The sequence below is a fragment of the Carettochelys insculpta genome, chromosome 1 (assembly GCF_033958435.1).
Source record: "Carettochelys insculpta isolate YL-2023 chromosome 1, ASM3395843v1, whole genome shotgun sequence".
NCBI classification, from domain to species: Eukaryota; Metazoa; Chordata; order Testudines; family Carettochelyidae; genus Carettochelys; species Carettochelys insculpta.
The window spans coordinates 353193157-353208433 of NC_134137.1; the positions used below are offsets into that span (position 1 = coordinate 353193157).

The 15277-nt window shown below is 41.6% G+C and overlaps 1 protein-coding gene across 1 annotated transcript in view; it reads left to right on the forward strand.

The window, feature by feature from the left end:
- The window catches only part of NAMPT (nicotinamide phosphoribosyltransferase), a 50544-nt gene extending 35837 nt beyond the window's left edge, over positions 1–14707 (forward strand). The window contains exons 9-11 of the mRNA XM_075016593.1: positions 6417–6557; positions 7173–7307; positions 12508–14707. Coding sequence (XP_074872694.1) covers positions 6417–6557; positions 7173–7307; positions 12508–12621 — 390 coding nt within the window. The 3' untranslated portion in view covers positions 12622–14707. The remainder of the gene's footprint in view (positions 1–6416; positions 6558–7172; positions 7308–12507) is intronic.
- Positions 14708–15277: the final 570 nt, after the last annotated feature.

The following is a 15277-nucleotide window of genomic DNA, read 5'->3' on the forward strand; positions in this document are numbered from 1 at the left end:
CCTTTCTCCTTGTCAATTTTGAGGAATCTGTATTTGCTGGAAATGCTGTAGGGATGTGTGTGTTAGAGGGGAAATGATGCCCCTAAACATGTGATGGGAAGAAAGTTGTCAAAGTTGTCTCAGCTGCTGTGTCATGTTTGCTGCCCTTTTTTTTAATATACCTATACCTTTTGGCTTCCCTATCATGGCACTGGACTTTAACCATATTCTGTAAGGGAAGTCAGATAAACTCGGGCGCTTTAAGGCTCCTCTGTGTAGATGGTTCCCTTTTTAATCGATGCAGTGTCTATACTGCAAACTTACATTGGCTCAAGTTACGTTGGCATACAGCTGCTGCAGTTAGTATATTGCTAGGCTCCTTGCATCAGCGGCGTGCATATGTAATGCCAACAGGTGCAATCAAACCTGGGACCTCTGGAACTTAGTTCATGAACCTCTACAACTTGAGCTAAAATCCAGCTGGCTCTCAGCTAAAGCCATAGAGGAGACTCATTCTTTCTCTCTGAGTGGTCTCAGTGCCACTACATGGGACAGTGAACCACACCTAGTATGTCTGAATTAAACATACCACGAGCACTTGTCAGTGCAGAATATGGTATGTCAGGGTAGCTATCTTATTACAATTCACCACCTTCCAGCACGCAGCCTTTTGAGAACTTTTGGCAATGCATGATGGAGCCAAAACAAGTTGCAGGGGTGACTAGGAACTTGGGATTCAAATTCCCATAATGCATTAATCTCCATCCCATAATTTCATATCTCATGTAATATTTGCACCTTCTTTTCAAAATCCACAAACCAACACAGCCATCCTGGCTTTTTGACCATTTCTGATAGAAATATGGAGCCCACACAGCGCTGCACTGTTGTCACGAATGGTGCAAGCACAAGGCACATAATACTGCAGTATTTTCAGAGCCACAAGAAGAGATGTGATACCTTGGAGAGCAGACAGTGAGAAACAGTTCAAGGGTGTTGATAGAATTCATGGAGCAACTCCAGATAATGGAGCACTTGTTCTGTGGCCAGAGAAACAAGCAGTGACTTGTGAGATCTCATCATCATGCAGGTTTGGGAACCTGAGCCATGGCTGGAATAAGGAAATCCATCATGTGCTGTTGTGTGCAGGGCTGTGACTCTTGGCAGTGTGCAGGACATAGCAGGTAGATTTGCAGCAGTGGGGTTCCCAAATTTCAGTGGAGTGATAGACGGCATGCATATTCTTGTTTTGGCATGAAACCACCTTGCCGCAGAATATATCTGAGAAATGGCTACTTTTGTATGGTAATACACGCACCTTGGGTCGCTAAGGATACTTTAACAGTATTGATGTGGGCTGCTAAAGAAGAACTGTTCAGGAAGCTGGAAGCAAGGGGTTTGTTTTCTGATCAACAGAGTAGCATTGGCACCGTTGAAATGCCAATAGTGATACTTGGGAGTCCAGCCTCACATTTGCTCTTATGCTTCATGAAGCCAGACACCTCCACAGCACCAGAGAATACTTTAGCTACCAGATCAGAAAGTGTAGAATGATGTTTGAATGTACCTTTGGTCATTTGAAGGCTTGCTGGTGGTCCTTAGTCACAAGATTGGACCTTGGTGAGAAAAGAAAATATCCCGTTGGTTTTAATTGCCTGCTGTGTCCTGTATAATATTTGTGAAGCAAAAGGTGAAAGTTTTTTGCCAGAGTGTAGATGGCAGTTGGCTGTCTGCTGAATTTGAACAGCCAAGTAGGTATAAGGCTACTAGAAGAGCTCAGTACAGCTAAGAGAGACTATGAAATAGCATTTTAATAGCTAATCCGGATAGTATGTGGTGTTTGTATCAGGTCCTCCTGTTTTGTGGCCTGGTATGAGTCATGTGTCAATAGCAGTATATGTAGGAACAGTGCATGGTCAATGCACTTCAGTGTTTTGTGGATGATCCTTTTGAGTTGTGTGACATTGTGCAGTAACACGTAATTGGTTGCTTTCAGAACTGCTCAGCACCAGACGGTGTATGTTGTGAACTAAGAATGATGAATAAAGCTAAGATTTTGCCATGACGTGGAAGTCACAGGAATTAAAGAAAAATTCAGATGTCCATGACCTGTCCATGATTTTTACTAAAAATATGCATGGCAAAATGCAGGGCTCAGTTGTGGGGCCTTACAACAGTCACCAGCTCAGTACAGCAGGGAGACCCTGCAGCTTCTGGCCACAGTAGGCCGAAGTAATGGAGGTTTGCCAGAAGTCATTACATCTGGGGGCGGGGGCGGAGGCAGAATCATAGTTTTGACAAGTAATTGTATTTTCAAGTATAGAATTTCATTCTGTAACCATCTGTATAAAAGTAGTCAATTTAAAGCCTTTGAAACAAGTAAGGCCTGTCCTGTTACTACAGGGAAAGAATATTCATGTCCATTTCAACTACATAAACATGGCATGTGGCTTTTGCAGGTTAGCATATGATTGTCTTCGGTATGCTTGGGTGGAGTGGTAGAAGCGCTTTCAGTGATCCCTAATACCAAGTAGAATGTTGAGTGAAGTAATAGGGAGGTTGAATTTGCAGAGGCAGGCAAGCATAGACTTGTTGAACCCACAGGTGTACCACCATCTGCAGCACCTGTCTGCTCCTTGAGAAATCCCAGTATGTCCCGTTACATATCCCTCTCCTTTTTTCCTGAATCTTCGTCCACTCTATATCTTTCTCCACATGACAGGTAGTGCTGATCCTCCAGGCTCTGTGCTCATTGTTCAGTGCTGCACTGGCTTGCAGGAACTCCTGGAATGTGTCACCCTGAGACATCATCTTTCTCCTCCTTGTCTGACTCAGGCATTCTGCAGGTGTGGAGGGGGAGAACCTGAAGGCCACAATGGCAGCAGCGGCAGATAAATCAGAGGTACTATTAGTATATTTGTTAAGGAAGATGAAATTTAATATGCTGAACTCACTCCCTTTGCTCCCCAAAAGTTGTAGGTGCTGCATTCTCACTTCTGCTTGCAATTGTTTGTGCACTGCTCAGCACTAACCATGTTGAGTATGAGGTAGTAATAGCTCAGTTGATTGATTCCAGTGTTTCGGGACAGTGACAGTGAATACTGGCACTATTTTATACAGTTGGTGGTGGCTTTAACTGAAATTTTGCTCCTGTGGGCACCAGAGGCAGAGAACCAACTGCTGTTTCTGGTGTCCCAGTGTTGTCTAGACCCATATGTTGCCAGCTTGTGCCTGCTGAATTTATCAATGGGTAGTGTGGGAAAATGTTCTACTGCAGCGGAAGAAACAAAGGCAGTCCTGCCTAGAAACATGTGGCAGAGGATTGCAGAGCACTTCCATGTAAGATTATCAATAACTTTCTAGAGGATTTAAGGGATACCCCTGTGCATATACTGCTCCATGGGGACCCCCTACCTAATTCCAGAGTGGAATGAAAAGCAGAGGGCAACTTTCTTTCTTGGTTGTACCACTCAGTCTCTTCTAGCATGAGTGAATTAATGAAAAATCAAAACTTTTTTGGGAGTTGGGATCCTTATTTTAAAATTAAAACACACGCTTATCCAGGGTTCCTTCCCCTGAGTTGGGCTTGTCTGTGTTCAGTTAGTAGGACTGGTTGGACCATGGTGAGTCAAAAACAGACAGAGCTGAGCAGTGAGCCTGGATCTCTTCCATGCTCCTCTTCTACCACATCTTCCTTGTGGTTCACAGCAGGAGGGTGTTGGAGGGGGGGGCCTGTTAGACTCCTCAGAAGTATCCACAGTGCTGGTGGGGTGGGCTCTCCACTGAGGATAAAAAGTAATAGATCAATTGTTGGCCTTCCAATATGCTGGCTGTGTAGCTCCTTGGCTTTCATGTGGTGCTGCTACTGGTCGTTGTCGCCCTTCTCCTTCATCCCCCAGAATGATCTACTCTCTAGCGGTCCAAGCACCTATGGCTGGTTCAGAGATGTGATTGTACCATCTCCTCTCCCACTAGACCCAGGAGATCCAGTGCTATCTGCCCATCCAGGTTGCTGGAGGCCAGTAATGGTTGATACAAGTAACATAGTGTCTACCCTGAGGCTGCCTCAACCTAAGCATGTCACTCTGTTGCTCGGGAAGGTAGTGATAAGTTGGTGTAATAGGGTACTTCTATCAGTAGCAGCCCAATTGAAGTGAAGACACATGCACGGTTAGGTCAGTGCAAGGCAGTGTGCATTGACCTGGTTTGATAGCCTAAACCAGGCCTGAGACTGCTTGGAAAAGTCTGCCATGATCAGAACATTATCCCTGAATAGTGCACCCCTTTGTTGTATTATCTCCTCATACAGCAGATCTGTCTCTTAGACGGACTTTGCAGCTCTGCAAAACGTTATGTTCAGTGTCACTAGCCTCAGGCTTGCCTATTGGAAGTTAAGACCCGGAACAAACCATGCAAGGGGACAGCTGGGTGTGGTAAATATCCTGAAAATGCTGCTGAGATCTTGCTGCTTTGCTTTGCCAGATCTTTCAGTCTGCCCTTCTCCCCTAGTGAGAGAGACAAGGGGAGTGAGTGAGGCAATATCTTTTACTGGATCAACTTCTCTTTGGTGAGAGACAAGTTCACAATGAACTATTCGTCAGATCTGGGAAACATGCTCAGAGGTTCACAGTAAAACATAGTTGTTCAGCATAAATAGTTAACGTGTTTCAAGGGACAGTTCATAAATGCATAACCCACTAAACATACACTCTATCATGGAGGGGTGTTGGACTGTCTGCTTCATCTTGAATAGTCCCTTGAGCTGTGTTAACTAATGCTAAACACCTTGTTCTGCCTTGTATTTAGCTGTGATACTTAAAGCATATTTCCCAGACCAGAAGAGCCTAGAGTTACTCACCTGCCTTATCTCTAATATCCTGAGACAGATACCACAATAGCAACACTGCATATTCTCCCCCAATCTTTTTACTGTTAGCTCTTCTTCTTCCCTTTTTCTGGATGGCCTGGTTGTCATTTCATCAGTCATGACTTCAGACTTGGGATTGTCTGTGTGAGGGAATAAATAATTGTGATTGTAAATTATTTTTAATTGTGCCTTCTTAACAGAAGAATCCTCTTGCTAGGGACTTTCACTCTAGTGGTCTGTTCACAGGTAGTTAGGGGTCCAAGAATGGGAAGCTTCTTCACCTGGGGTGTAATTTGTTTTCCAAGCTCAAGTAGAGGCAGCAGTTCAGGGAAACAGCTCTTCAACCAATCCACTTCTCTGGCTATTGGAGGTAGAGCTCATACGTCAATAACGACTCTGAACTAGAGGATTCTTGTGTTATGGGAAGATTTATAATAAATAAGTCCTAAGTTGTCTGTGGATCGGATTGCAATTTATATTTTTTTCTGATAAGTCTCCGAAAACATGTCAAAACCTCTGAATATGCCAAAAAAGTCTCTCAAGAACTTTGGTTGAAGAAAAGGGTAAAGCAAATACTCTGCCTCCTGACTACCATCCTGGAGATCTCTAATACAACTAACTCTAGTTTTCTATCCTTAGGAAGAATTGCTCTATTGCAGTTCTGGGTAGAGACAAACAAAGCCCCTCTCATGGTGCGGGTGGGTGAAATGATCGCTTTGTTTCAGAATACATCGTACAACTTGAGCTTCTTTGACATCTGAAGTTGTCCCACAATTTCGACAGCCAACAGAAGGCTCTTGAACATCACCATGGCCATGTCTACACTAGCCAAAAACTTCTAAATGGCCATGCAAATGGCCATTTCGAAGTTTACTAATGAAGCGCCGAAATACATATTCAGCGCCTCATTAGTATGCGGGCAGCCGCAGCACTTCAAAATTGACGCGGCTCACTGCCACACAGCTCATCCAGAGGGGGCTCCTTTTCAAAAGGACCCCGGCTACTTCAAAGTCCCCTTATTCTCCTCTGCTCATAGGAATAAGGGGACTTCAAAATTGCCTGGGTCCTTTCAAAAAGGAGCCCCGTCTGGACAAGCCGCACAGCAGCAAGCCGTGTCAATTTTGAAGTGCTGCGGTCGCCCACATGCTAATGAGGCGCTGAATATGTATTTCAGTGCTTCATTAGTAAACTTTGAAATGGCCATTTGCATGGCCATTTCGAAGTTCTTGGCTAGTGTAGACACGGCCCATGAAGGATTTAGTTTGGGCAAGGAAACAATATTGTACTACCCTACTCTTGGGAAGTGTTTTGTATGGAGTTTATGTTGCATATTACAGTACAGATAATAGTTCTCCAGCAGTAACATTTTATAATTCTCTGACTAAAAGTCTCAGTTAAAATTAAGACAGCATGCCAAGTATTGATGTTCTACATCTGTCTTCTGGAACCTGAATGCTAGATGACTTGATTGTCTGTAAAAGAGCATCTTCTCAAAATGTGCAATAAAAAGAGTATAGAAAATGGCACTTTTAAAATATATTCCTTTCTGAGTGTTTCTTTTTCTCAACAGATTGTGGAGGGAATGAAGAAGAAGAAATGGAGTATTGAAAATGTTTCCTTTGGATCTGGTGGAGCTTTGCTGCAGAAATTAACTAGGGATCTCTTAAATTGTTCCTTCAAATGCAGCTATGTAGTGACCAATGGTCTTGGGGTACGTCCTGCTTCTTCATTCATTTTATCATAAATTGCAATAGAACCTAAGAGTTAGACATCTCAGAAATAGAAGTTATCCATAACTCTGAACAAAATGCTGCTTTGGCTCCATCAGTTTATATTCTTAGTTGAATTCCAGCAGCAGCGAGGTAGCTCTTCCAGGCAAGCATTTCCCTGGCTGAGGGGCTCATGTGGGGGAGTGGGAAATGAAAACAGTATCCGCAGTTTACTGAAAAACAAAAGTGCAGACCCCAGTGCTGCTCCTGCTATACATGCCTTGGGCTGGCAGCAACCACTCACAGCTTTACCTACAAATCTTGGCATCTTCTACTCCCTAGCAGTAAATGGGTCCCGTGCATGTGGAGGGAGCCCATGTGTGCCTACCTTCTAAGCTGCAGTGCAGGCACAGTACTGTATTTTACTTTTTTTTCATCTCCACTGCTTCCTCTTACTTCTGGTTTCACATTTGGTCAGTGCTTAGCTCTGGTGTCTAATTCTGAGGTTCTGCTTTATTTGTATTTCTTCACATTTTAATCACTTGTTAGCACCATGTGCATGAGCATTCATTTGACTGTCTCCTGTTAGACAAATGTCTTCTCACTTTGATTTCCAGGTGAATGTCTTTAAGGATCCAGTGGCGGATCCCAACAAAAGGTCAAAGAAAGGTCGACTATCTTTACATAGGACTCCCAGTGGAGATTTTGTTACATTAGAAGAAGGCAAGGGGGATCTTGAAGAATATGGTCATGTATGTATTCTGATTTATCACTTTTTCACCAGAAGTAGATGACTTCATTCCCAAACCTGAGAGAGGGAGAGAGAGAGTAGCTTAGACAATCAAGCTTGATTTGAATTTTCGTCTTGACATTCAACCAAGTAATCCCGGAAGCTCCACCTGTAGCAAATTTAACATGAATGGTATTTTAGTTACCACTTAGTTTTACGCTCTAGTATTTTCAGTTGGGAAAATTTCCTGCTTTTTTTTCTGAACCAAATGGCGTGAAGTGTAGGATGTGCTTACAATGCCACCTGTGTAATGCTCCTTTGGCAAGTGAAATATTTAAATGGCTTTGTCAGCTGGAGTATTTTTTTTTTAAATGGATTTTTAGTAATCCAATTTCTGGTAAAGAACACTCCTGGGAGCATGTCCTCACGTATTTCCTTTTTAAAAATGTTTTTTTTCCCCCGGTTTATTCATAAAAGCCAAGCAGCTGCTGTTATCCTGTTCTCCAACCATTTTTAGCTCCCTTCTGTCTATGATGCCATATCTGTTGGGTGGCATTATACATTCTGCCACTGAGCATAGCCTTCAAAACTGCTTTCAAATCCTCAGAAAATGTATACTCAAAATTTTATGGCATAATCTCTTGACTCTGCTGTGGAGGTCACAGACTATCTCAGTAATCACATTTTATTGCACCAATATCCCCCATACACACAACATAAATCCAACCTGTTGTCTTCAAGATGTACCTGGGCTGTCAATCATCCGTTTTACCACTGGGATGATTGTGGCTCTCCTCAGTGATCTGAATCACTGAGCCTTAGCACACTCTTACTAGATCTTTTAAAGGCAAAAAGGGCTGTGGGGAGGGAAAGATGGCTTCAGCCTCTTACAACATAAAGACTCTTCCCATTTTCAAAATGATCCCATTCCCAGTGAGGTGTTGTACACCTGCACTGACTTGCCAGCCAGCTCCCTGACATGAAAGCACTCTGGGCTACATGCTGAGAACTCATGTGCCTATTCATTCTCTTATCTTCCCAGTTCATCAACCCTCAGCATCCGCTTTTCCCTTCCTGCCCTTTATCTCAGTTGAGGGGAGGAGGCAGGACCCAGCTGTAGGAAGAAGTGGGGTCCATGGGAAGGCCCAGCCTCACAGAAAGCATTAGGTCCATGGCTTAGGCAGGCAGCCCCCAAAAACCAAGGAACTTGGCCAAATGCCAAGAAACACCTCCAAACTGCTTAATTTGCTGCAGGTTATGTATTGTATTATTGTTGATGCTGATTGTGGTTTACTGACGCATAAAAGCACCTGGCATTGGTCTAATTCTTTTCAGATTGAAACCTGAGACTTCCAAATAAGGATTTATAAACCTTGGCTTGCAGTGCTTCTGCCAGTTGGTATTTCTCCACTTTTCTGCATGAGAAAAGCAGAAATTAAATGACTTGCCCAAAGTGTTGTGCTAAATCTGGGTCAAATCAGAGAATATACCCAGCCTTTCTGGCTTCTAGTCTTTTCATTGTACTGCTTGTGTACATAATACCTGATGAGGATTTAAATGTTCGCTGCAGGTTGGAACTCTGTCGTGTTCACATGCACCCAAATATTGTTTAGTCTCTAAAAGTGAGAACAGGTATCTGTAGTTGATGACTAGCAGAAGGCTCCATAGCTTGCAAGGAGAAGGGAGGAAGTGGCCTAGGGCATAAACCAAGAGAAGCAGTTTCAAATATAGGGTGCAGCAAAGAAGAGAACACAGTGTCAGAAGTGGATGATGGGATATGAGTTGAGTGCAGCAAAAAACTACTGAGAGCACCGCATTGCGCTGACACTTCAAAATGGGCTCCAGAATTTGGTGTAGAAGGCCCATCTGCAGGGAGCTGAGAGATGCGTGCTCAGAGAGGAAGAGGAAACCTTAGCTTGCAGTTGTACTAACCTGGAGAGCAGGTTCGCATGAGATGTATAGGATACCAGCTGCTGCTGAGGTTTTATTAATTGCCACAGTCCTTGGTTGGCAAAGAAACATGAGATGATTGTATTTTGATTTCACGCTGAGAAAAGGACTCTCTTGGAGAGGGAGCTGTCGTTCTTGTCTCTGCAGTCACTTCAGCCTCGTGGCCATTTTCTTCTCAACATTAAGCCAGTGTTGAGGAAGCAATTGACACATGAGTTACCAGACATGTTACTCTTGGTGCAGGTGATTAAAACAGGCCCTAGCGCATTCTAAAGAATACCCTTACCAGCAGTTGTGTACAAATAGTAGGGGGTTCTTATCAGGGAATCAAACGTGTGAATTGTCCACAGCACATAGTGGCTGACAGGACAGGACAATGGATGGCAGTGCAGTTTTTTGAGGCAGAAGTGCAAGGGGGGAGATTGGAGAGTCGTGATCATTTAGATCAATTAACTGTCACCAGGCAAAGAAGTGGCTGTGTACAGGAAGCCTCTTAACCAGTATTCAATGGCAAGGATTTTTGTTCTCCAGGATACACTAACATGCCAGTTAGAGTTGATAGATTTGTGGGGAGGGTTTGCAGGACAGGCAGCTGCAGCTGCAGGATCCGGGAGGGCAGGGGGAACCAGCAGCTCTGTGGCTGGGAGGCTGCCACAGCTGGGACGCTACTGCTGAGCTGGGGCATCCTGCATCCCAGCCAGGTCCAGGCTGCTGGGTTCCCCCCACCCACCACAGTTGGAGTTCCCATGGCTCGGGCTGCAGAGCCCCAGCAGTGCAGTGCCCCAGCTGCAGGAAACTCAGCTGGGGTTGGGAATTTCCACGACAAGTTCAGTATTTACACAAAAATGTTGCCACGGGACATTTTTGTGTAGCTGTGGGACTTTTCATGGAAATTCGGGACTGTCCTGCATATTGCAGGACATCTGGCAGTGAGAGTAGAGGCAGCTTTGTCATACCCCATCACTGCAAAACCGTTTGTCGTAAAAGCTGCTTGATATATCTTTCAAGAGGAAGAGAGAGGTGCAGTTATAGACTTGCCTAGTCACAGGTAAGGAAGGCACAGATAACCATAGAGAAACAACAATAGGCAGGCACATGAATATTGCAGTGTAACAGGCAGTTTGTCATTCTGGGTTTTGGCTTCTTGTAAAAAGTATATCACTTTTGCCTTTAGATTTCTCAGACAGATCAACAATTTCTATATAATCCATGCTAGCATTTCCCCCTTGAAATTTTGTACCTTCTCTGCATCCTGTCTTTTTCCTTGCACTCTACAGAGTACCGGTCCTGCTTTTATGGACTGGAAATTTGAAGAGACTTGAAGCCCACAAAGGAGAATGTGTGTTTTGACAAGGCTTTGTGTCCCATAGCATCACATACTTACCTATCTTAGAGGTAACTACCTTTCAGTCATAGGAGGTAGGCCGCCTCACAACACAATTCACGGTCAAAATGACTAAATCCTGTTCAAAATCAGGAAAGATGTAGTCATCCATATTTAGCGAGTACAACGGATGAGGAAGAAAGATTTTTGGCTGCTTACTGTCTTGAAGTGTCTTATTCATGTCACTAAATGGAAGCTGAATACAAAATATTCATTGCTTCCCAGGCCCAGTTGACTGAAATTCCAAGTTTGCGTGATAGTGGCTACACTTGTTTATATTAACAATATGATACCAAGCTGGATTCTGTTACACTTCTAACTTAGAGCTTATGTCTTTGGTGATGCCCTGGCAAGGATGTATGCAAAGAGGATTTCAGCGAGGTATTGCAAACAAGCCTTTTCCACTAGCTGCTCCAGAAGACAGTTATGTTTTGGTCTTTCTACACACTGAGCAAAGTGATAGTTAGTTTGCACCCTGAGTTCTAATATCGGAATTACACTCAAGTGTTAGTCAAGTGAGCTTGACCTTTCTTATTGTCTAGCAGAGTGTATACAGTATTTTCCCCAATCTTAGTTTATAGGCTTTCAGCACTGGCCTCTCTCAAGAGGTTGATGTTTGTTACTAAGGGTTCATAATTGTGCTGGAAGGGCGTAACAAGTGGGATTCCACAGGGGTCTGTTCTGAGCCTGGTTCTGTTCAATATCTTTATCAACAATTTAGATACTGGCATAGGCAGTACGCTTATTAAGCTTGCAGGTGATACCCAACAGGGAGGGGTTATAATTCAAAACAATCTAGACAAACTGGGGAAATAGGCTGTGGTAAATAGGATGAAGTTTAATAAAGATGAATGCAAAATACTCCGCTTAAGAAGAAACAATCAGTTTCACGCTGGGAAGTGACTGTCTAAGAAGGACTACTGCAGAAAGCGATCTAGGGGTCATAGTGGACCACGAGCTAAATATGAGTCAACAGTGTGGTGCTGTTGCAAAAAAGAAAAAAAAAGAAAAGCCAACCTGATTCTGGGATGCATTGACAGGAGTGTCGTGAGCAAGACACGAGAAGTCATTCTTCTGCTCTACTCTGCGCTGATTAGGCCTCAGCTGGAGTACTGTGTTAAGTGCTGGGCGCACATCATTTCAAGAAAGATTTGGGGAAGGTCCAGAAAAGTGCAACCAGAACAATTTAAATGTCTAGAGTACATGAGCTATGAGGGAAGACTGAAAAAACTGGGCTGCTTTAGCTTAGAAAAGAGAAGACAGAGAGGACATGATAGCAGTTCAGGTATGTAAAAGAGCATGACTAGGAGGAGGATAGGACAAGGAGCAGTGGGTTTAAACTGCAGCGAGGGAGACTTAGGTTGGACATTAGGAAGTTTTTGCTAACGGTCAGAGTGGTTAAACACTGGAATAAATTGCCTTGGGAGTTTGTGGAATCTCCATCACTGGGGATATTTAAAAGCAGGTTAATTAGACATTTATCAGGGATCCTGCTTGGTCATGCCATGAGGGCAGGGGCCTGGACTCAATGACCTCTCAAGGTCACTTCCAGTTCTAGTCTTCTATGATTCTATGTCTTTATTTTGAGATTGTTTATACTAATTCTTTGTACTATAAGCACCGTATGCATGCATAGAAACACAAAAAATAGTCTTAGCAATTAAGACCTCAGTCTTGCAAACACTTTGTGGGTGCTCATTTTTATGTAATGTAAGTCACATATATATGAATTGTCCCATAGACATCAAAGTTAAGCACGTGTGTAAGAGTTTGCAGGATCAGATAAATATTTACACCTCTCAGTGCAGCTACCAGACATATGTTCAGCATCTTTTCTTGAAAGAGGTCCTATTTGATGTTCACTGAAACAAACTGGTGTCTGTTACAGGATCTCCTTCATACTGTCTTCAAGAACGGAAAGGTAATGAAGTCTTACTCGTTTGATGAAGTAAGGAAAAATGCCAGCCTGAAGGACAGTGAACTAGAAGTGTCACTTCATTAAGCTGAATTCCATGTCTCTGTGTAATGATTTATGTACTACATAGCTAACGAGTTTATTGTACAGAACTGTGTGTTTGTGTTTTATGATGCATTATAGCCAAATTATTTGTTGGTTTATGGACATACTACCTTTTTTCTTTTATTTTTTTAACCAGTCTTTAGACAAGATGAAATTAGGAAATGGTACTTAGAGTGTAAAATCTATTTGATGCTGAAGTGTGCTTTTTTAGGGCCCTTTGCCAGTAGTGATTCAATCTGGTATTGATCTTTTCACAACTGAGACAGAGCAGAGAAACACTTTTTATATAAAACAGAATATCACAAAATGGAGTTACATAAAATTATCATGATTACTTTGTTTATATTTAACTTGTATTTTTGTACAAACAAGATTGTGTAAAATATATTTAAAGTTTCAATAATTGTCTTTCCAACTTTTCATGATTTTTATGAGCACAGACTTTCGAAAATATTTTGGAGGAAAAAAAAAATCATTGCCTTTTGTCCATTAATCAGCAAATAAAAATGGCCTTAAAAGTTTCTTGTGACATTGTACCATTTGAAGGTTTAAATCAGGACTTGTACCTACCTAAGACCCATAGAATTGCTGACCTCACTGTTCCTTGTAGTTATCTGTAGTAGTCATTCTACATTTAAAGAAAATTACTGTTCTTGCTGGAATCTTTAGGTACTATAAACACATAGGCCTTGCTAGCAGTGTATGGTATGTAAATGGAATGCCAAATTTGAAAGAATTCTCTACTGCGATGTCTCTTGTCAAGTACAGACCACTTGGCATATGCACCTCAATGTTTTAAGAGTAAAGTTTTTAAGAGAGATCCTCTTCCACTACAGAATATACGTGTAAAATACTGAAAAATATGGAAGTGGTGTATTTTAAAGCAATTATACTTCTGGGTTTATTTTTCATATATTGTAAGTGACAGGACTTTAAAGTGAAATACTGGACTGGGTAGTGCACTTTTTTTACTTTTTTGTATTTTTTTCATTGATTTGCCTTTTATCAGACTGGATGTTGAAATTGTATAAATGTTTAACTATTTTTTGTTAAACAACTTTAATAAAATATTATGCTAGCCAAACTCCTTTTACACAGACACCCCCACTGCGGGGGAGGATACAGAAGGTAATTACGAAAACAAAAGGTATGAAAGGTACTTTTTTAGCTGCCTGTGCTTGATTTTATTCACTCTCTCTGAATATGCTTGCTTGATCACTCACTGAAAATCTAAACTGTTCATGATTTTGTTTGCCAGCTCATAGCAACGATTTCTGTAAAGTTACTCATGCTAAAGAGAAACTAAGACACTGGTCATTGTACAGGTGTTGCATTTGGTTGTGCCGCTAATCTATTAACTAATGATGATGCAGGCCAAATGGTATAGAAGAGCTCAAACAATTTAGACCAACCAGAAATAATACAAAAATAGTTTTTTAAGGAAGCTTGAAAAGCCATACTTTATTGTTCTTACTGTTGCACGAAAAAGGGCCACATCAAAGAATTTCTTGTTTCCAGGATTTGCAGTTAAAACACTTAAGCCCAATCACAATAGTTTTTGTGTGTTTAGAAAAGGAGGCTTCATTCTTACTGTGTGTAATTATATACTTCAGTGATATATCATTTCAAAACGTAGAGTTTTAAGATGGTAATCACAGACCTTTCACATCCTGGATTTGCCTTCTATAGCTGTTACCCCTATTGTTCATGCTTGGTCAGGAAAGGTTTTTAACTCCAGAAATAGGATTAATAAAAGTTACGTAGTATAGAGACTTTCACTCCTCCACATAATGTGTATTAGAGAACTTTATGATGTATGGTTTAAACAAAAAAAGCTGCTTTTGTCCTATACCAATAAAGATTTTGATAACTATTGACTACCCACAACAGATATTTTTGTAATTAAGAGCTGGGGATATGCCATGAAAGCACTGTTTTTCATTTTGTCTACCACAAGTGACTGTTTGGTATTACATCTAGGTTGCAGTTTATTTGGGATTTCCTAAACTGCACGTGTCACTTTCAGAAAGTTGTGCCATTTGTTTTTAAATAATGTCAGTTACTTTAACCACCTGGTGCTAGTCAAGCCTCACCTCTTGCCTCCACCTTTGGCAGTTGACATCCTAGGCACCAAAGGGTTGATAGTGATGTCAAATATAACCTACTACAGTGCTTGAACCTTACAATATCCTAATTCTTCCATACAGAAGCAAACAGCATGTTTGGGTTTGCTTTAAATAATTAGATTGGTAGCTACTGATATAATTTAATTATCCCCACTTAATTATAGTACAGTGTCTGTATTTAAAAATAGGAGTTGGAAGTTTTGTGTTAATACTCTAATTTATTTGTAACCAGTATTTAGCTTAAGAAATGAATTTTGTATGACTTTTTTCCTGAGATGCATGGCTATTGAACTGATGCTCAATCTTTTTGTAACAAGATCCATCTTAGAAGATGTGAGAAGAAAATAGACGTATTTATTGTTTTATTTGCCAGAATTCCCAACATAAAGTTAAAACAGTCTTCTAGTTTTACATTCCTCTGCAACTTGTTTAGTGGAGAGTAAATATTCTTCACTTAAATCCTCTGTTAAATGTACTCAACATCAAACACAAATATGTAATAAAATGGAAAT